The following is a 20,741-nucleotide window of genomic DNA, read 5'->3' as shown; positions in this document are numbered from 1 at the left end:
GCTGGAGCCCCGGGCTCTTCTGCTAGCACTAGGGCCCCAGCCGACCCTGCTTTTGGAAGGGTACGAGGGGTGACTTTTGAGGGGCTAGAGGTCAAGGGGGGTATGTGGGAAGTGATCAAATTGTCTTGGAGAGGGAACAGGGGAGAGAATACTGCCCTCCACCCCCAGCAAGAACTGGCCATGGGGACTGGCTGTGCTCATGGCCAAAGCTCCCTGCCCTCGTCCTGGGGCAAATGGATCCCTCCGAGCACACAAGGACCCAGAGAACAGGAAGGGCGGCTTAGAAAGGAGACCACATGAGACAATCAGTCCTTCATTTCTCTCTTCTGCAACACCGGCGTTGATAGGGATCCGGGCAGCGCCCGCCGAGTCAGGGCAGCACATTCGCTGCTCTCCCGCTGCAGGTCCCTCCCCAAGGTACCAAACCCCAGCGGAGACCACCCCCGCCCCCCAGTCCCAGCCCCTGACCGTCACACACACACACACACACACACACACACACACACACACACACACACACACACACCATTCTAGGGTCAAGCCGGCCACCACAGCACCCTGGGCAGCGGGGCACTTGGTGTTGAGGACCATCAAACCATTCCCTCCTTCCAAAAACATGTCTTGAGTAGCCATTAAGTGCTCAGCACTGGCCTCGCACGGGCATAGGCGTGCCCCTCCCCAGCCCCAGCTCCCATCTGGGTATCACTCAGTCTGTTGAGACTCCCCCACAGGGACGCCCCTGGGCTATCTGACAGCTGAGCGCAGCTGGCTGGTGCTGCAGCTGACCAGTCCAGACCTGCGCCATCTCACCCAGGGAGCCTCGCCCAGGGCCGTCGACAGCCCCCGCACTCAATGCCCGAGGGCTGCCGTCCCACCTCCAAGGAAGGACACAGACGGGCCTCAACCATCACAGACACATCCAGGCTCCAGGGTGAGGATGTCTGATCTTACCTCCTCCCTCAGCCCTTCCCGGGACTTTTCCCGGCCCCCGTTTTGGGATGCTTGTGGAATTCTGTTCTCAGGTCTGAGAGCCTTGAAGAAAGCACCTTTTGATAGGGTCTTACCCCCTGGGGTTCTAAAAGCCACCATTCCTGGTCATTCCCCAGACGCACCACGCAAGCATCCCATCCCGCCCATGGGTCTGCTTGGGTCCAGGCCCCCTAGAGCGCCGCGCCCTTGGCGCTGGGGGTGGGCGCCAGGGCGCCCCGGTGAACGCGCTGGTGCTTGAGCAGGTGCTGCTTCTGGCTGAAGCCGCGGCCGCAGGAGGCACACAGGAAGGGCCGCTCGCCCGTGTGGTTGCGCCGGTGGCGCGTCAGGTTGGGCTTCTGGCTGAAGCGGCGCCCGCACTCGGGGCACGGGTAGGGCCGCTCGCCCGTGTGGATGCGCTGGTGGATGGTGAGCGCCGACCACCACGAGAAGCTCTTGCCGCACTCGTTGCAGATGAACTGGCGCGGCTCGCCCGGCCCACCCGCCCGCGCCCGGCCCCACGGCACGTCCCCGGGCCCCCGGGCCGGCGAGGGGCCGCGCGACGGCGGCGGCAACAGGCCGGGGGCGCCCTGGGCGGGCGGCTCGGCGGCGGCGGCGTGGGCCTGCTGGTGGGCCCGCAGCGCGGCGCGGCTGGGGCGGGGCGCGGCCGGGGCGCCGGGCAGGTGCGTGCGCTGGTGCTTGAGCAGGTGCTGCTTCTGGCGGAAGCTGCGGCCGCAGTGCGCGCAGGGGTGCGGCCGCTCGCCCGTGTGGTTGCGCAGGTGGCGCGTCAGGTTGGGCTTCTGGCTGAAGCGGCGCCCGCACTCGGGGCACGGGTAGGGCCGCTCGCCCGTGTGGATGCGCTGGTGGATGTTCAGCGACGACCACCACGAGAAGCTCTTGCCGCACTCGTTGCAGATGAACTGGCGCGGCTCGGCGGGGGCGGCGGTCCGGGCCCCGGGCTGGCGCCACCAGCTCTGGCAGAGCCCCAGCCAGGCCCACTCGGGGCGCCCCCGCCGGGGCCCCGGCCGCGGGCGACAGCCCCGGTGGGCCGTGGCGTCCCGGAGCAGCGTCTGCAGCCCAGCGCGGGTGCCCTGGCGGTCCCGGGCGTGCGCGCGCTGGTGGATGCGGAGGCCCACCTGGTGGCGGAAGCAGCGCTCGCACTCGGGGCACGGGTGGGTGGCGGGCCGGGAGTGGGTCTTCTGGTGCTTGAGCAGGTGCTGCTTCTGGCTAAAGCGCCGAGCGCACTCGGGGCAGCAGAAGGGCCGCTCGCCCGTGTGGTGCCGCTGGTGGCGCGCCAGGTTGGGCTTCTGGCTGAAGCTCTTGCCGCACTTGCCGCACGGGTACGGCTTCTCGCCGGTGTGGGTGCGCTGGTGGATCTTCAAGGTCGACCACCAGCTGAACCTCTTCCCGCAGTCCGGGCACACGAAGTGACCCTCGCCGGCAGAAAGAGCGGGGCGCAGGGGGCTGGGGGTCACCCCCGGAGCCCGGCCTGCCGGCCCGCCGTCCTGCTCGAGGGGAGGGGCCCACCTTGGACCCCCAGTCTCCTCCTGTCCCCCCCAGGCTCGAGGCTTCCCCACGGTCTGGCATGGCGGGAGGCTCCGACGCTGCTGGAAAATGTTCTCCTTATCCTTCTGGGAAAGCGCGGCCTGTGGCCCCAGCGCCTGCAGCAGCCACTCTGGCTTCTCTTGCTTGATCTTCATGACCAGCACATCTCCTGCCGGAGGCAGAGGGAGAGAGACGGCGAGAGTCATTCGGTGCTCGGTGGGGTGGAGGGAAAGGGCGGGAGGGAGGGAAGACGCGTCGGGAGGGCAGAGCTTGGCAGAAAATGGGGCGGGAGGAAAGGATGAAGAGGAAGAAGAGAGGAGGGAGGGTGGAAAGGACAATAAAGGGGAGACTGGGGTGTGCAGGAGGGCAAAGAAAAAAGACAAGGAAGAAACGATAGGTGAGCGTTGCTGTGCCAACGACCCCGCTGCCCGCCTCCTCCACCCTGAGGCCCAGGGGAGTCTTCCGACGCAGGAAGCAAGCAGAAAGTGGTCAAGTTTCAAAACATCTCCTTCTCTTCCTAAGGGGACGGATGTGCTGGACACTCTCTGGACGAGTGCACGTCCAGTCCCCCCAGGGGTTGGGCAGCCAAGCCCCGCATCACTGCCAGGCCTCTCCGGGGCAGCAGCCGTGGTGCGTGCGCACCTTACCTTCTTGGCAACCTCACCTTTCTTCAACGAAACCATGAACAAGAAAGTAGGCCAGAAAGGTCTCAGCACCCAGAATACGTGTTGCGTCGTCCTTGTACTAAACGAATCCTACGCAGCAGCAGCGCACTCTGCTGCGAACCCACCCCTTACACTGTGCTCAGGTCAGAGGGTGCTTTGCTTCTGCGCTCATGGACATAAGCCATGATGGAAAAGGTTTCCCGTAGACACTGCATCCAGACTGTCTGATTCCATTTATACGTAGGTCGAAAGCTGGCAACTAATGGGCGAGTTAGAAGGGTAACGGCCCCCTGACAGAGGGCACTGTGGTTGGAAGGGGGCCTGGGGCACTTCTGGGGCTCTGGCAATGTTCTCCTTCTGGACCTGGGTGCTGGTTACATGGGCGTGTTCACTTGGGGAATTTATACAGCCTGCGACCTGTGCACTTTTCTGTGTTACACTTCAAGAAAAAGTTTATGTTCAATAAAAAATAAATGAAACAGTTGGGAACAAAGAAGAGAAATTCTAAACAGTTGCCAATCCACCTGCCAGCGCAGGGGACACGGGTTCGATCCCTGGTTCGGGACGAGTCCACGCCCCCACGGAGCAGCTAAGCCCACGCACCACAACTGCTGAGCCTGCGCTCTAGAGCCTGAGAGCCACAACTACTGAAGCCCGCGCGCCTAGAGCCCGTGCTCCTCAACAAGAGAAGCCACCATAATGAGAAGCCAGAGCACTGCAACAAAGAGTAGCCCCCGCTCGCCGCAACTAGAGAAAGCCCGCGCGCAGCAACAAGACCCAACGCAGCCGGGAAAAAAAACAAAACAAAAAAACGCTGCCAATATTAAAAATACAACAAAGCAAACCCTAAGGAAGTAAGAGGAAGGAATTAATAAAGACAAAAGCAGAGATGATAGGATAAAGGGAACATAAAGATAGAAAAAGGATTCTGATAAATCCCAAAATACCATGTATAGACATTACATCAATTTGAAAAATCTATATAAAATGGATGATTCTGCGAGGAAAAATAAATTAACAAAACTGACTCAAGAAAAGGTAGAAACCATGTCTATAGAAACAATTAGAAGAGACTGAAAAGAAAGCTAAAGTTCAACCTCGAAAATGGGTAACTGGCCTCTGAACCGTACAAAGAGGTTCTACTAAAACTTCACGGCAAGGACTCTTCCCAGCTTACATAAACTGTGACCATGACTGGGGCAGGGGGCGGGGGGAAGCTCACATGTTAACAGGACCCAGAATAAGACAAGGGTGGGGTAGCAGGAAATTATAGGTTTATCGTTCTTTGAAAGTAGATGCAAAAAACAAACAAGCAAAAACACTGGCAGAGCAAGTGTGGCGGCGTTAAGAGAACGATCTATCAGGGCTTTGCTGGGTCTTCTCCAGGAAAGTGAAGATGACTCAACACAGTTCATGACATTAGCCTTTTAAACATTAAAAACCTTATACTATCTCAATAGATGTGAAAAAGTCCCAGGATAAAATTCAACATCACTTCTGGAGGGAGAGAAGGAAAAGGGAAAGGCGGGAGGAGAAGAGAGGGAGGGGTAAAGAAAAAAGGAAGGAAGGAAGCTCTTAGCAAACTAGGAACATAAGGACATTTTCTTACGTTGACAAAGGAGCTGTATTAGAAACGGCAGCAAATGTTATAACCGAAGGCAAAAGATTAGAAGCCTATTCAAGTTAGGAGCAAGGTGAAAAAAGAAAGGTATATATAAATCTCGGAAAGGAGGAGAGAACTGTCATTTGCTGATAATTATTAACCTAGAATGTGTATGAGAATCCACTGATGAAGTTTTAGAAATAAAAGTTTCAACAAAACTGCCAGATAAAAAACATTAAAATTCATACCTTTTTAAAATGGCAATAAAGTAACTGTAAGTATACCTAATATATCAGCAAAACATAAAGAAAACTATTAAACTTTACTGAAGGGATGAAATGTAAATAAAACAACAGGTACATCATATTCCTAGATAAAAGCTCTCCATACCAAAATGTTTAAATCCAGTGTAATCCTAATTAAGTAAATTATAACATTTACTATGTGTGTAAATCACCCAGAAATTCTAAAAATGAGCAAGGAAGAATTTGGCTTATGCAACATTAAAAGCTAAAATACTATCACCACACATCCATTAGAATGGCTAAAATCCAAAACACCGACACCACCAAACGCTGACAGGGATGTGCAGCAGCAGGAACTCTCATTCATTGCTGGTGGGAATGCAAAATGTTACGGCCACTTTGGAAGACAGTTTGTCTGTTTCTTACAAAACTAAAGATACTCTTACCATACGATCCAACAAATCACTCTCCTATGTATTCACCCAAAGGAGCTGAAAACTTATGTCCACACAAAAACCTGCACACAGATGTTCACAGCAGCTCTATCGATAACAGTCAAAACGTGGAAGCATCCAAGAGATGTCCTTCATTGGGTGGATGGATAAACAGTGCTGCACCATACAGTGGAGTATTATTCAGTGATAAAGAGAAATGAGATCTCAAGTCATGAAACGACATGGAGGAAACTTAAATGCATATGACTAAGTGAAAGAAGCCAATCTGAAAAGGCTACACACTGTATGATTCCAACTATATGACATTCTAGAAAAGGCAAAACTGTGGAGGCAGTAAAAAGATCAGTGGTTGCCAGGGGTTGAAGGGTCAGGGGCAAAGGGATGAACAGGCAGAGCACAGAGGATTTTTAGGGCAGTGAAACTCCTCTGTACGATACTGTAATGGTAGGTACAGGACATTAAGCATCTGTCCACAGAATGTACACCACAAAGAGTGAACCCTAATGCAAACTATGGACTTTATTTAATACAAATGTGTTAATAAAGGTTCATCTATTGTAAAAACTGCACCATTCTCATGCAAAATGTTAATGACAGGAGGAACTGTAGAGAAGGGTATAGGGCACTCTTCGTCGTTTCTGCACATTTTCTCTGTAAACCTAATACTGCTCTAAAAAATAAAGTGCAGTTAATAAAAGTCTTGACTGATGCAGTTGTATTGACATGGCTGTTCCATAGTGAGCCAGGTGAGGTGAGGCTGTAAGTGAGAGTCCCTCCCACCACTAAAAAAAAAAAGCTAAAAACAACCATTAAAAGTGTAGAATAGGGCTTCCCTGGTGGCGCAGTGGTTGAGAGTCTGCCTGCCGATGCAGGGGACACGGGTTCGTGCCCCGGTCCGGGAAGATCCCACATGCCATGGAGCGGCTGGGCCCGTGAGCCATGGCCGCTGAGCCTGCACGTCCGGAGCCTGTGCTCCACAACGGGAGAGGCCACAACAGTGAGAGGCCCGCATACCACAAAAAAAAAAAAAAAAAAAGATCATTTCCAGATGGATTTAAGTGCTGGTTTAAAAGCAGCAAATACAGTATTAGAAGAATTAGGAGAATTTGTTTCGAATCTAGAGGTAATTGGTAATCTTCTTCAACAGGATGCAAAACATAAAAACTAAATTTAAAACCCCTGTACGACAAAGGATACTGCATATGAGCAAACTAGAAATGATCGTGTGGGGCAGCCTTTTCCAACAGAGCTTTCCACAGAGTGAAAACATTTTACATCCAAGCTGTCTGATACATGTGGCCTCTAGCCGCAGGTGGTTACAGAGCACTTGGAATGTGGCTAGTACTGCCGAGGAACTGAACTTACTTTTTTTAATTTAAATCTAAATTTAAATTTAAATAACCGTATGTGCCTATTGGCCACCTACAGGACAGCACACGTCTATCCCGAGTATATAGAGGACTCCTATAGATACGATGGAAAGAGGTACACCCTCCCTAGTAACCAGCAAAGTGCAAAATAACAGTGTAGCATCTTTTCACCCATCAGAGCAGCAAATGCTGAAGAGGTTGATAATATCCCGACTTCACAATACACATGGAAATTACATAGGAGGATAAGTACAACATGGATATGTTGGGGGCCTAAACGAATTCAGACTCTTTGAGGACGACTTGACAGTGCTTATTAAAATTATAAGTGTGTACAATCTTGCACGTCTTCCACCCAGCAATTTCACTCTAGGTGTTTATCCTAAGAAATACATGTGAGTCCAAAGAGGAACGCCTAAGTATAGTCACTGAAGTGCTATCTGTAATTAGGAAAAAGGGGGGAACAACCTAATGACCCATCAATAATAGTCTAATAAAATTTTCACTCCCGTCATAATGTGGAATACTACGCAGCGATTGAAAAGAGCTATATATGCTCGTGTGAAAAGATTTCGAAAACACTTTAAGAGAAAAAAACAAAACTGAAAATCAGTATCAGTCGTCTGATCCAACTTATGGAAAATAAAACCATACCTCTCTGTACATACACATGCCCGAGCCAGGACGGTTCACACCAAACGCAAGACGGTGGCCACCCTGCAGGTGATATGGACCATAGCAGGACTAGATGGAGAAGTCAAAGGGGACTCACACTTTATATGTGTTATTTGAATATTCTCATAAAAATTCAAACATTATAATTTTTAAGTCTTTAAAATATCTTAGGAAATAAAGAGAAAACCTCCCCTCTAATCTGGTGGCCTTTAGTTTTGAGGCCAAAGAGCTCTGCTCCACTCCACAGACTCACTGGCCACGTGGGGGCAAAGAAACCGATGTGGTGCCCGTGGGGGCAGAGGTGGCAGGGTGGGAGGGTCACAGAAAGCACCTGCAAGGGGCCAGCTTTCCACCTGGCGAGATGACGCTGTGAGGCCTCCCCAGATGTTCGGTTGTGAGAGGTCATTTTATCAGGAGGAATAATTTGAAAATGAAAGTAGTGATTTAAATTGGGTATGGCAGGAATCGAAAACGCATGGGTAATGAGCTTCACTGATTCAAAGAATGTTTCCTTAGATGCACTGAACTGTTGGCCAGCGGCAGTATTTAACAGGGCTAGCTGTCCAAATTGGTGGTCATGTACTGAATCCAAAACATACTCCAGTCAGAGGGGCACCACTGTCCCCACGCGACAGGGCACCCACTAGTGCCCCAGAGCCCCACAAAAGCCACTGCCTTCCCCTGATCAAACCTGGCCTTGATATCCATCACAGTGGCTGGGTTGCATGAGGAGGCCCTGAAGCCCAGGGGTGGCGCGTGTAGACCTGTGACGTGTGTTGCTGGGACTTCAGTCGTCACGGGCACCTTCCCGTAGGGATCAGGCGCTGATACAGAGGAAAACAGGCTTGTGCCTGCCTGTCCCAAAGGTACTGGTCCTCAGTCAGCGTAAAAAGCTCTAAATGGTTCAGATAAGATAAAAAGGTGCTACAAGGAGAGCTATTGCTTAATGGGTAGTTTCTGACATTACGGGAAAATCTGAGAAATGGCTGGTGGTGATGGCGGCGCCACAACGTGAATGTGCTTCAGGCCACAGAACCGTACCCTTAAAAGCGGTTAAAATGGTAAATTTCATGTTATGTATAATATATTTCACCACAATTTAAAAAAACATATAAAATAAATACAAAGTAAAAGGTACCTGAAAGAGGTAAGCTCCCAATTATCTGAAAACTCTGGCTTTCCAGAAGAGTCATTCCTTCAGCCTGGCCAGCAGGCGTGGCAGCCTGTGGAGGCTGAGCTCACGGGGGCCCCCAGGCCCCAGTGGCTCCAGGGTCCAGGCCGGTGTTTTTCTACCTCTTCCCGAAGCTGCAGCTGCGGTACGGGGCAGAGAAGGCCCTGGTGGAGCCCATCTCTCACGTCTGCATTAGGATCTCCCTTATGAGTTTACGTGGGCAAAAGGGTCCTTCAGCTGAAATGTTTGGAACCGTCTGCCCTAGGTTTTCCTGTAATTACTGTAATGTCAGCCACACACACACACACACACACACACACACACACACACACACACACACACACACACACACACCTCGAGGGCTCTCAGCGTTCAAAGCGACAGCCTGGGGCAGGGGTTGGGGGGGACTGGGAAGTGGGGTGGCTGAACTCACTGCCCAGAACAGTGTGGTGTCCATATATCATACTGCCTCCTCTGAGCTGGTGTTTTGTTTCTTTTTTATCCAATTGCCTGATTTTTGTCTCATCTTAGGCCCACTGCAGGGATTGTCCTGGGAGGGCGGGGGCTCTGGGGTCCATAGGGCAACTCCCCTGGAAGGGGTGGGAGGTAAAGGAGCCTGGTCACTGTGCTGAGCGAGGGGCAGAGTTCCCAGGCCTGGGCCGGTCCCCTCTCCCGGGGCCAGAGCCACCGTGCAGTCCAGCTACACCCAGAACAGGGCCTGCCACAGAGGCTGAGAGCGGGTCTCAGACCTGGGGCTGCTCCATCCCAGAAGCGGGAAGCAGGTGGCTGGGGAGGGGTCTCCACAGGGTACTTCCCACTCTCAGCGGCACCTGCCCCCTGCCCGGCAGACACCAGGACTAACTGCTGTGTTTCCTCACCACCGGCTCCAAGGGCATCAGCTGACACAGACCATGAACTGTGTGACCCCGGGAAGCTTAATGGACTGAACTGGAGACACCCTCCTGACCAACCACCAGCAGGGCTTGTTGCGACCACGTGTCCTCCCCAGAGCGCTGGCTTTCGGCGTGTGATCAGCGCCAACACCACGCACTCCCTGATCTAGCGCTTGACAAACACCTGATCTTCCCCCAGCAGATTTCTGCACGGGGTGTGTGTGTGTGTGTGAGTGTGTGTCCTTGTGTATGTGTCCGTGTGTGTGTGTGTGTCCGTGTGTGTGTGTGTCCGTGTGTGTGTGTGTCCGTGTGTGTGTGTGTGTCCGTGTGTGTGTGTGTCCGTGTGTGTGTGTGTGTCCGTGTGTGTGTGTCCCTGCCTGGCAAGCACAGGCTGGGCTTTGTCAGTTCTTAGCCCCCTAGTCTGTGTTTGCTCCATCCTTGGACGTGACCTCAGTGTCCTGGTCCCACCGTGGGGTTCTACAGGCCACCAGCAACTCCTGCTCAGCTACAGAGAGACAGGGAAGACAGGGCTGGGGAGGGGGCCGTGGTGGGCTCCCACCTGCCCCTCTTCTCTTACCTGTGCTGCTGTCGCCAGCCAGGCCACTCTCCATCCCCGGAGGTCCCTCGGCATCAGCACGGCGGCTCCCTGCCCGGCCGTCTGTGGGTGAGATGGGAGCAAAGGAAAGAGAGTTGGCCTGTGGGACAAGGACGAATGCCACTCATGGGAAGCAGTCCCTCTTTTTCAAAAGCTTTTCTATGACCTCTGTCGAAATGAGCAGGATTTTTTTTTAAAGCACATATACCTGCTAGGCAGGTAAAATGTGTATAATTCCCATTTTATGAAGAATAAACTGAGGCCAGAGAGGGCTGCTGACATGCCCCAAGTCACAGAGGTGGCCGAACGGCAGAGCTGGGCAAGGTCCCTGGGCTTCTAACTCCCAGACCAGAGCCTCATGCCCACACTCTCATCACCTGCGGGGTGGGGTGTGAAGGATGCCACAAGAGAGAACCAGGAAACTCAGATAAGTTTAGAGACACCCCCTACCCTGCAACGTGGTCACGAGGACACCCTGGAGGGAAGAACCGTCCCTCCAAAATCGCCAGCCACCCCATCTCTCAAAGCCCCCGTCCAGGTTCCCCCGCAAACCCTTCTGGGGCCTCACAGCCACCCCCGACCCCCGGGCAAGAACACACGTGGCCAACCTGGGTCCTAGGGACCTGATTCCTCATCCACCAATCTGGGGCTCATCTTTTTTTACTCTTCAGTCTTTTTTTTTTTTTTTTTTTTTTTGCGGTGCGCGGGCCTCTCACTGTTGTGGCCCCTCCCGTTGCGGAGCACAGGCTCTGGACGCACAGGCTCAGCGGCCATGGCTCACGGGCCCAGCCGCTCTGCGGCATGTGGGATCTTCCCGGACCGGGGCACGAACCCGTGTCCCCTGCATCAGCAGGCGGACTCTCAACCACTGCGCCACCAGGGGAGCCCCCTCTTCAGTCTTTTGAACATCTCCCGACTGGCTCATTTGGTGCCTGGAACGTGATTGGGACGGGTCCTGCTGCTCTGACCCCTTGGCGTGGCCCCTGCCCCTTCCAGGCCCCAGCCTAAACGTCACCTCCTCTGAGTGGCCTTCCCTGGCAGCCCCGTGTAAAGTCACAACCCTAGCCCCACCTCCCATTCCTCCCTGACACTTTTCGCCACCGGACAGGATATTTACTTCTCTGCTCATTCCCCGACAGGAATCGAGGACAGGACTTCCCGGGCTCACTGCCGAGTGCCAGGGTCCGGGCCAGAGCCCACACGTGGAGGGCACCAAACAGCCGTGTGTGGCACGAACATGCTGCTGGTTACGTGCGCTCAGGGATGTGGCCGCTGCACGTGGTGCTGTGGGCGCCACCCCCCCCGAGGTCGGGGATCTCGTTTCCTACGCCTGCACCCCTGGACCCCCTGCACTCCCAAACAGGCGCCAGCCTCTGTCCCACGAGACGGGAGGCTGGGCTCACGCTGCAGGACCAGGAACCTCTCCTCGGCCACCGCTCGGGCTCGGGGAAGCCAGCCTCCCCTTGCTCCACACCTCGGGCCCCGGAGAGCCTCCCAGAAACCCCATTCTAAGGGTCTCCCCGCTTCCTTCTCCCAGGTCCCCTTCCAGCGGCTACTCCGGGCACAGGGACCCAGGCTGGAGATGTGGACCCTGCCCGGAGAGGTGGGGGGCAGGGGTGTCAGGGAGATACAAATCTGAGAAATAGAAAACTCACCCTCCCTGGTGCAGAAAGGGAAAGAGAACCCTCCCCTTTCTTTCAGAGTATTTTCTTTAGAAAACTTCTAATTGGAAGTTCTTTCTCTGCCCCTTTGAGGTGCATGTAAACCTTTTTAAAGCTCACTAAGCCTCTTGCCGGCTTTACAACCCAGGACTGCCTTTCTCGAGGACCTGGGAGCCATCTCTCCGAAATGCAAACATCAAGGCAACAGCGGCCAGTGTCCCCTGCCCGTGGGAGGTGGGAGCCTAACTCTCCAGCAGCACCGGGCTCCAGGCTGCAAACCTCCTCCCGTCACCAGGATACAAGAAGTGGATGTTTCCTTTGCATAAAGGCAATTAGCTATCACGGGTGGCCTCCCAATTCCAGGCGAATTTAGGGTGAACTGTGTGTGACAAACGGTCAAGTCCTCTTACCCAAGGACTTTCCCTGGAGAACACGTGTGCAGTGGGGTCGCCCCTGCTGGACTGTGTAACAGGTGAGATTTCTGTCTACAGTCTCTTAGCAAATTGCCTGTGATGTGCACCACATTCCAGTCTAATGCTTATTCAGTTAAAAACTTGTTTTCTTTCTCTCCTACTTTTGCAGGGAGTTTTTCTGAGTTGGCAGGAGATTTGGTTTTTAGTTCTATTTCCCCAAAAGGGGTCTGTTACGCGCTCCTGCTGTGGGTTACTATAGACACTGAAACCTGCCTGCGGTGCAGAGAAAAGGGGGCCACAAATGAGGGCAGGAGAAGATCCCCCCTTGGAGCCCCTGACGGGTGCCAATGCTCCTGCCTTAGCACCACATTTTCCTTCCGGGTCACTCTGCATCCCAGGCCGTGGGGTAGCCTCTCACCAACTGGAGATTTAATGTCTGCCTAAGGAGACTCAGAGGACTGGCGGACAAAGAGGCCGCTTTGCTATGGGGAACCTCAGACGGGGGGTGGAGGCTCGGGCCACAACTCAGGGCAAGGACAGCGGGTGGGACTTGGGCTCATTCACAAACCCCTACACAACACAACTGAGGCCCCTTGAGCCAAATCAAATCGGTCCTACTCGATCCGTTCTGTCTTAAGAGGTATTATGGACTCAAAATCGCCTCGGGTGGCAGAAGGGCTTCAATTCTTGGTGACCAGTTCACAGGGAGTCTCTGAGCTGCACCAGAGCTCATGGTCCGAGAAAGAACAGAAGTGGAAATGGAAGGAAAGGACCCTCGTGGGCCCGAGGGGAAGAAGGAAGAAAGGAGAGGGCAGGGGACAGGAACAGGGGGCAGGGGCTATGTCTTGGGGGCCCATCTCCACCTGTGTGCTCAGGTGGGATGTGTCTGGAAAACAGGCCAACGGGTGCCCTCAGACAAACCCCTGAGACAAGCCAAACGGCAGAAGGTCCCTGCGTGTGGCAGCGTCTTTCCAGGCCGACCAGGCCCCCGCACACCCCACCCTGATGCACCGCACTGCACACCTCTTCTCGCCCCACCAGACACATCACTCAGCTGACTGGAGAGAGAGAGGCCCAGGGACACGGCGAGCAGGCCGCCCAGCAGAAGACCCTGGCCAGAAAACAGGAGGCAACGGGGGCCGATCCCCATCCACCAGTGCCCACACCGAGTCCCTAAGGGCCACCTGGTCTATCACCCAGCTCCCCGACCCCAATCTCTGATAATCTTTGCCCTCCCTGCCCAGCAGGTCCCCTGGAGGGTGGGACACACGCAGGGGGTGGGTCCCAGGACAGGGCCCCAGTCACCTCCTCCTTCCCAGCCCCTGGCTCTGGGTCAGGCCGCAGTTGGGATGAGAGCCCCTTGACGGGGAGGCTTTGCGGGACAGCTGCCGTGACAACTGCCGCGCCACACAAGGCGGGACTGTGGCCTGGGGCAGGTGCTGAGGTCTGGGGGCAGGGAAGGTAACAAAGGGGCTTCGATCTTAGCAGAAATTTGGGGGGAAGGCAGACAGCAGCTGGGGGTACACAAAGGCCACGGGCCGGGAGAGGCGGTGCAGGGACACGTCTCCAGATCTCAGGGCCCTGGACCTTTTCCACCAGCCAAGTACACCTCTCTTCACAGACTCAGGCCCCGTATGGGGAGGAAGGAGATGGCGCCTCGTGTGCCCTCTGTCACCAGTAGAGTGGGGACCGGCCACGTGCCCTCCACCAGTAGCTCAGGCTTTGAGGGATGCATCTCCCCAACTCCAGCCGAAGGCCCAGCTCACAGGCCCTGCTCAGCTAGGAGCCCCACCCAGGGCGACACCATGTGCCACCGTCCACCCATGCGCACAGTCCCTCCCCACAGGAAACCGCGCACAGGAGGCAGTCTTCCCAAGGTACGCTGCCCACCAAGCTGACCGCCCTCACACCAGTAGCTCAAGTCCCCCGGGGAGCAGCCCAGGCCAGTGTTTGGAAGAGGATGGGCGAGGGCCCGCAGGCTCCAGCTAGCCCTCACCCTGAGGGTGTGCTCTCGGAGTCCTCCGGGGGGATGGAGACTGTCTGTCCTTCCCTCATTCACTGAGAGGGCGGGGGCTTCCCTGGTCACCTCGGTATTGACCTGGCTCTGGAAAGAAAAGGGGGTGACGAGCCAAGCCTCGGTAGGGACAGGGAGACCAACTGTGTACCGGGCACTCAGCAAGCTCCGCCCACTTCGTCCTAAGGAGGCACGGCTCTGAGACGTTAAGCGGTTTGCTCAAGGTCACACAGTCAGTAAGTGCTGGAGCCAGGACCGGCGAACTGGGGTGGGCCTGCCCCACCCAGAGGCCCTGCTCCTGGACCATGCTGCCTCCAAGAGAAGGTGCGGAGTATCCCAAACCTTAAGCCACCAGGGCCTCATTTTCAGGAGTCTGGCCTCTAGACCCACATGTTGGTTATTTAAGTGTGTATAAATTAAGTTTAAGATTCAGTTTCTCATCCACACTGGCCACGCTTCAAGTGTTCAACAGTCACACGTGGCTAGAGCCACCGTAACATCCAGCAGAAAAGAAGACTTCCAGGTTCACGAAGTTCTGCTGGGCAACACTGCACTAGACATAAAGCTCCAGGATGGCGGCGGCCCTGCCTGCCGGGGCCTGGGACGCAGAAGGCGCTCAGTTTATACTGGGTGAATGAATAAATGAATGAACGAATGAAAGAAATGGGAAGACGGGGCCCCTCTGGCCCCAGTGCTTCATCACCAACAACAAATACCTCAGGACAGGTTAATGATGTCCCCGGCCTGGGAAATGGATCTCAGTTATCAGTGGATGTTTCATTTAAAATATACAATCATAGGTGGTTGCCAAGGGGGAGGGGGTTGGGGGAGGGATGGAGTGGGAGATCAGGGTTAGCAGATGTCAGCTTTTATATATAAACGGATAAACAACAAGGTCCTACTGTAGAGCACAAGGAACATAGTCAATATCCTGTGATAAACCATAATGGAAAAGAATATATAAAAAAAGACGGCCGCCCTGGTGGCGCAGTGGTTGAGAGTCCGCCTGCTGATGCAGGGGACACGGGTTCGTGCCCTGGTCCGGGAAGATCCCACATGCCGCGGAGCGGCTGGGCCCGTGAGCCATGGCCGCTGAGCCTGCGCGTCCGGAGCCTGTGCTCCGCAACGGGAGAGGCCTGCGTACCACAAAAAAAAAAAAAAGAATGTATACATGTATAACTGAATCACTTTGTTGTACAGCAGAAATTAACACAACATTGTGAATCAACTATACTTCAATAAAGAATATTGATAAAATACAGTCATAGGCATACGCGAAGAAACTGATCTAAACACTAAATGCACACAAACATATCCAGAGACGATCATATCTAACATCCAAGGCGGCTAAGTACACAAACGTTCAAAGATACAAAAATACAGAGATACTCATACACATGAGAATACCTGCAAAATTGCATATGCAAAGTACAGAGAGGTTGAAATATTAAAACATCCACCCATACGCCTACAGATCCAGAGACACAAGTGTGCCCACGGGAACCGCACGAGCACAAACCACTCCCCTCTCACACTGCAGAAAACAGCAATGGACTCCCTGCTGACACAAGTAACCTCACAATCCATGACCATCCCTCCAGGTCCACTGCTCCGAGGAACGGAGCTCAGGGGGCGATGCAACCACCAGGAGAGGGAGCGACAGCAGGTGATGGGGAACAGTCACCTGCTGGGGTACCGGTGGGGTAGGCTGAGGGGGGAGGGGGGCGGCGTGAGGCAGCAGTGCTGCAGCTGGAGGGGAGAAGCTGGAGGGGCACAGAAAGCCCTAGAAAGAGGACAGGGCTCTGCCCGGCCGGCCAGTGCAGCCCCAGTCCCAAGGCCACGCTGCAGGGGTCTGGCCAGGAGGCGGCAGCAGGCCGTTCCCCTCTCCCCTGGGAACCTGAGCCCAGACTCCTCGGCCGAGTCTGCCCCTCGCAGTGCACTCGCATTGGCTGCCCCTCTCCTCAGGCCCACGCACGCCTGGACCCAGGATCAGGAGCCCTGAGTTCTAGCCCGCCTGTCCTCTAGGCCTAGGTTCCCAATGGCGAAGGTGACTGAAAACGCCTGCTTCGGGGGCTTGCTGTGAGCATCAGGTTGGGGTACACACTAGACTTTCGAAATGGTCTTTTCTCTCTTTCTCGCGGCCTGAGAGCAACCCACACCCGAAGGTTCTGAGCCCTCTCTCCGAGCGCCCCATGGCCAGCCCACCCTTCCTAAACCGTTACCCTTCAAGCTGCTTCAGAATCTCTGGAGGCCCCCCGCGCCCACACAGGAACCCCAAACTCTGCTCAGCAACGGGGCCCGCCTCGCAGAGGAACCGGGCGTGGACAGCTTTCACGGTCAAGGCTACCTGCAGAGCTGTGCTGACAGAGCAGCTCCAGGTACCACCTCTCCCGGGAGATGGAGACTGGGTGGGGAGACGGCCTCCTCCGGGCCAGGCTGTGGGCCGGGGGTAAGGAGAGCAGGGCCGGGTCTGGGCCCTGAGCGCCAGGCAGGGGGCTGGACTAAAGAGAGCCGTGGACGCTCTGCCGGCTCAGCTCAGGCGATCCCCGCGGCCTCACACCCGGACTCTGTCGCGGGGAGGAGCTGGTGTAGCCTTTGTCTCCCAGGACTGACTGCACAGCCCCCAGGCCCTCTCCCAAAGCCAGTCCTACGCAGGCCACTCCCACGCGAGGCTGGTCCCTGGGCTTGTGCTCTGGCCCATCTCTTGATAATCAGCGCTCTCTCCAGGCGTCGGTCCCCCATCCCTGCACCCACTTCACTTTCCTCTCCTCCAGCGTTTCTGACCAAGGAGGAAATGCAAACCATCCCCAACAAGTGGCTTTAAAATGGTATTGGAAAGGCAGGGCAACTGCTGTTCCCACCTTCTATGGCCCGGTGCCAGAGGACAGACAGGCAGGCCGAGTTCCTAGCCCAGACCAGGTGAGCGTCACCTCCACCCACCACCTAGAAGCCTGCCTCCCCCCCCACATCCCAGCATAAGGCATGCCCGGCATCCTTCTACAACTCCCAGAACAATCCCCGAGCCCCTCCAGGGCCCCCACCCCATCCTTCTCTCCCATCAGCCTCCCTGCTCCTCCCTCATTCCTCTCTGACTTCCCAGATCTACTCACCACCGGATCAGGTGTCCCCATGCACCCTCACTGTTACCTCTTCTAAGCCCTCGCCCGTCCTCCCCCTTCTCCCCATCCCCCCCTTCCTACTCCAGCATCTGCAGACCTCAGCCTTCCAAGCACCGTGGGGTCCTCAGTCCCAGGAGAGGGGACAGCGGTGGGGAGGAAGAGGGCGGGGCAGGCCATCGTCCCACAGAAAGACCACACGTAGCGTAAGGAGCCCAGGACAGGGAGGCCAGAGACCTTGGGACCGGGTTTGCTTCTGGTTAGTCACGTGACCCCGGGCCAGCTACTTTCCTTCCCTAGGCCTCAGTTTCCCCATCTGCAAATGGAAATAATGCTTGGTCCTCTGTACAGAACTGTTATATCAAGCAGTGGGAGGGAAACATTGCGAAAGGACTCGAAAATGTTCACAAAGGTGCAAGATGAATTCTTTTTAGGTCACTGCATTGCCATCACCCCCTCCCCACTACCCAGTTGTCAGAACTGATAGGAAGAGCCCAATTCAGTGACTTCAGTTTGCTTCCGCCAGCACTCCCTGGGAACCAGGTCCAGGGCCGGCCAGGGCAGCCAGGGCAGCTGCCTTATCCCATCATGCCCGCCCACCTCCCAGAGGTCCCGGATTCAACCCCTTGCCAGTCCCCAAGGCACCTCCTTCCAGGACCCCTGCCCCACCTGCCCTGCCCAACATGCACACCTTTGCTGGGACTGTCACTCCCCCACCTCCCCGCTCCCAGGCCTGTCCCCCACCCATGGCATCCCCATCCCCAGTCTTTGCTCACCTGTCTCCCTTTAGAGGATAGAACGTCACCCACATTCTTCTGCCCCAAATCTAAGACTCAGGAGCCCGCCAGGGCCTGGGGACCCCCATTACCGGATCGAAGGCAAGGGATGCAAGCAACTACTAACAACAATTTGGACAATTGTCACATTTCGATTTATGAACACTTTTTCACCCTTGCTGCATTCAAAGGAGCCCGGCAAGGATAAGGAGTGTTTCCCCCTTTTTGGATCAGGAAAGCAAGGCCCAGAGGGGACATTCCCTGCCTCAGAGAAAGTTAGAACTCAGGTCTCCTGCCCACCTGGCCCACCCTCCCTTGCAGGCCACCCCCATCCTAGGAAACCTTAGACTCCTCAGCTTAACCCTCACCAGGGGAGCAGGTGCCTGGACCAGCTCTGCACTTGGCCCTGGGCATCCTTTGCCCCTCCCGGCGGGACTCATGAGGCCTCTCAAAACTGCCACCACCTTTCACTACCGCAGAGCACAGCCCCCACAATCCACAGGTCACTAAATCATACCAGGGCTGTTTTAATGCCTCCAGCGTCTGCCACCGCTGCTGCCTTGGTTCAGGCCTCAGCACTGCTCACCTGGAGACTGCACTGCTATCATACCTCATCTTGCCCCTCCAATCCATCCACCACCCAGACGCAAAGCAATTTTCCTAAAATTACAATTTAGACATGTTACTACTTTGCTTAAAACACTTCAGTGGGTCCCCAGCACTTTCAGGTACTGCTAAAAATTTCTTGGCAAGACCATTTAAAATCTGGCCTCTGCTCACCTCTCACTGTACCACCAACCTACCCCCATTGTCCCCAGATGCAACCCCCTGACCTTGCCGTGTCTAGGGACACCTGTGATCAGTCTTGGAATACCCTTGCCCAACTCTTCCCTGCCCAGCCCAGAGCCACGATCACTTTCACCAGGAAGCCTTTGTGGATACACCAGGCTCAGTTAGGGGCCCTTCTCTGTTTAACCTGTGCACCCACCCAACCCAGTACCACCTACATAGTATAATAATAATTTGTCTCCACAAGAAGACTGTAAGCATCTTAACACAGGGAGTGTTTCTCTCTCCCCAACACCCAGCACAAGGTCCAGCATGCTGTAAACCATTCATAAAAATTTTAACAAAGGCACATTTAGATGAAAGAAACTTAAGTCCAAAACAGATTAGAAGCATAGAGTCATGGAACCTTAGTATTGAAAGGAGACTAATACCCTCTAATATTCTCATTTTACAGATGAACACCTGGACCCAAAATGCACACCTAATAGTGGAGCCTGGACATAGCCGGCCTCGAGTCGGGGCTCTGACCACACCCCACCCCAGGTCTGGTGGACCAAGACACACACCAGGCTCCATCCTCCCAAAGGGCTGGAGGGGGCGGCATCTCTATACCCTCCACCTTCACGAGGGAAGAAACCCCCAGCGCCTACCCCCAGCCCCACTGAGATCTTGGCTCCTATGCCTGTCTTCCTAGGATGGAGGTTTCGGGGAGACCCCTACACACACTCCTCCAGTTTCTGTGGTGCTTCCCTCTCATTGTTCTCGCCCCCGATCCTCAGGCCCACTCATTTAATCATTTATTAAGCACCTACTATGTGTCACTCTGCGGCGAGCACTGGGGTTCCCGCCCTGCAGGAACTCGATCTTTGGGGGAGGCTGACACCGCTCCCGAATATCGGGACAGGCTCTAGCAGAGCGCGCCCGGAGGAGCTGGGGGGCAGTCCCCGCGCTCACCTCCGCGCCTCTCCCGCTCTCCCGCCCCGCTCCAGCTCTGACCCGGCCTGAAGCCCCTTCCCACGCACGACCCGGGCCCCTTTCCCCGTGAGCTGTGCGGGGGTAAAGTTCGGGGCTGAGAACGCGGGGCGCTCGGGGGACCCCGAGGCCGCCTCCAGCCCGAGTCTGGGTGGAGACAGCGCGGGAGGAGCGGGGCCGGACGCTGGCCCCGCGGCACGGTCCGTCCCTCCGCACGCCCCTCCCCGCCCGGATTCAGAGGGACTCGGAGGGAGGGGACGGGAATAAATACCTTTGACTTTGTGGCTAAGGTTAACGGGAACTGCCACCCCGGGGCGACTTGGGCACTGAGCTCCCCGGCCCCGCCAGTCCCGGGGCAGGCGGGGCGGGCACGCGCCCCTGATTGGCTGGCGGGCCTGGCCGTCCCCGGGGCCGCCCCGCCACCTAATTGGCTGCACCTCTCAGATGACCAGCTCAGCCCTATCGGAGAAGTCTGCGGGGCGGCTCCTTTGTTCTCCGGAGCCAATGGCCTGCGTGGGCGGGCTGACCTCGCCTCCCGAGGGGCCAGTCGCGGCCCCGCCAGGCATTAAAGCGTTGGCCGTGGGGCGCTGGGCCCGGTCTCCCAGGGGAGGAGGGGCGGGGGCAAGTCCGGAGAGCTGGTGACCCGACGGCGCGGCAGCACCCTCTCCTTCTCTCCGTGGAGCTCTCCCTCCCCATCCAGGCCGCGCAGACGCGCGCTCTGAAACCGATCCAGTCGCTCGGCAACTCTCGGTCCGACGCCTGCGACGCGCCCGTACCGCCCTTGGTGCCGGGATCCGGGGGAACAAGACGCACGAAC

At 55.8% G+C, this 20,741-nt stretch overlaps 1 protein-coding gene across 1 annotated transcript; it reads right to left on the bottom strand.

Annotated features, from left to right (window-relative positions):
* Positions 1 to 325: 325 nt before the first annotated feature.
* ZNF775 (zinc finger protein 775) lies at positions 326 to 20,280 on the bottom strand. Its single transcript, XM_060020043.1, has 3 exons — positions 20,196 to 20,280; positions 10,166 to 10,246; positions 326 to 2,680 (listed from the first exon to the last, which is right to left on the bottom strand). Exons 2-3 carry the CDS (start codon positions 10,197 to 10,199, stop codon positions 1,161 to 1,163), a joined length of 1,554 nt encoding a protein of 517 aa, XP_059876026.1. The 5' UTR covers positions 10,200 to 10,246; positions 20,196 to 20,280; the 3' UTR covers positions 326 to 1,160.
* Between the last annotated feature and the right edge of the window lie 461 nt (positions 20,281 to 20,741).

The sequence above is a fragment of the Delphinus delphis genome, chromosome 9 (assembly GCF_949987515.2).
Source record: "Delphinus delphis chromosome 9, mDelDel1.2, whole genome shotgun sequence".
Taxonomy (NCBI): domain Eukaryota; kingdom Metazoa; phylum Chordata; class Mammalia; order Artiodactyla; family Delphinidae; genus Delphinus; species Delphinus delphis.
Note: the sequence above shows the minus strand (reverse complement) of the source record. Positions and strands in the feature narration are given on the sequence as shown.

What these genes read in the sequence shown, in the direction of transcription:
- ZNF775 (XM_060020043.1), bottom strand. Translation starts at nt 10,199, where the DNA reads ATGGAGAGTGGCCTGGCTGGCGACAGCAGCACAG. An exon ending in GGCTGGCGACAGCAGCACAG is followed by an intron (nt 2,681 to 10,165) that starts GTAAGAGAAGAG and finishes TGCCTCCGGCAG; the next exon opens with GAGATGTGCTGGTCATGAAG.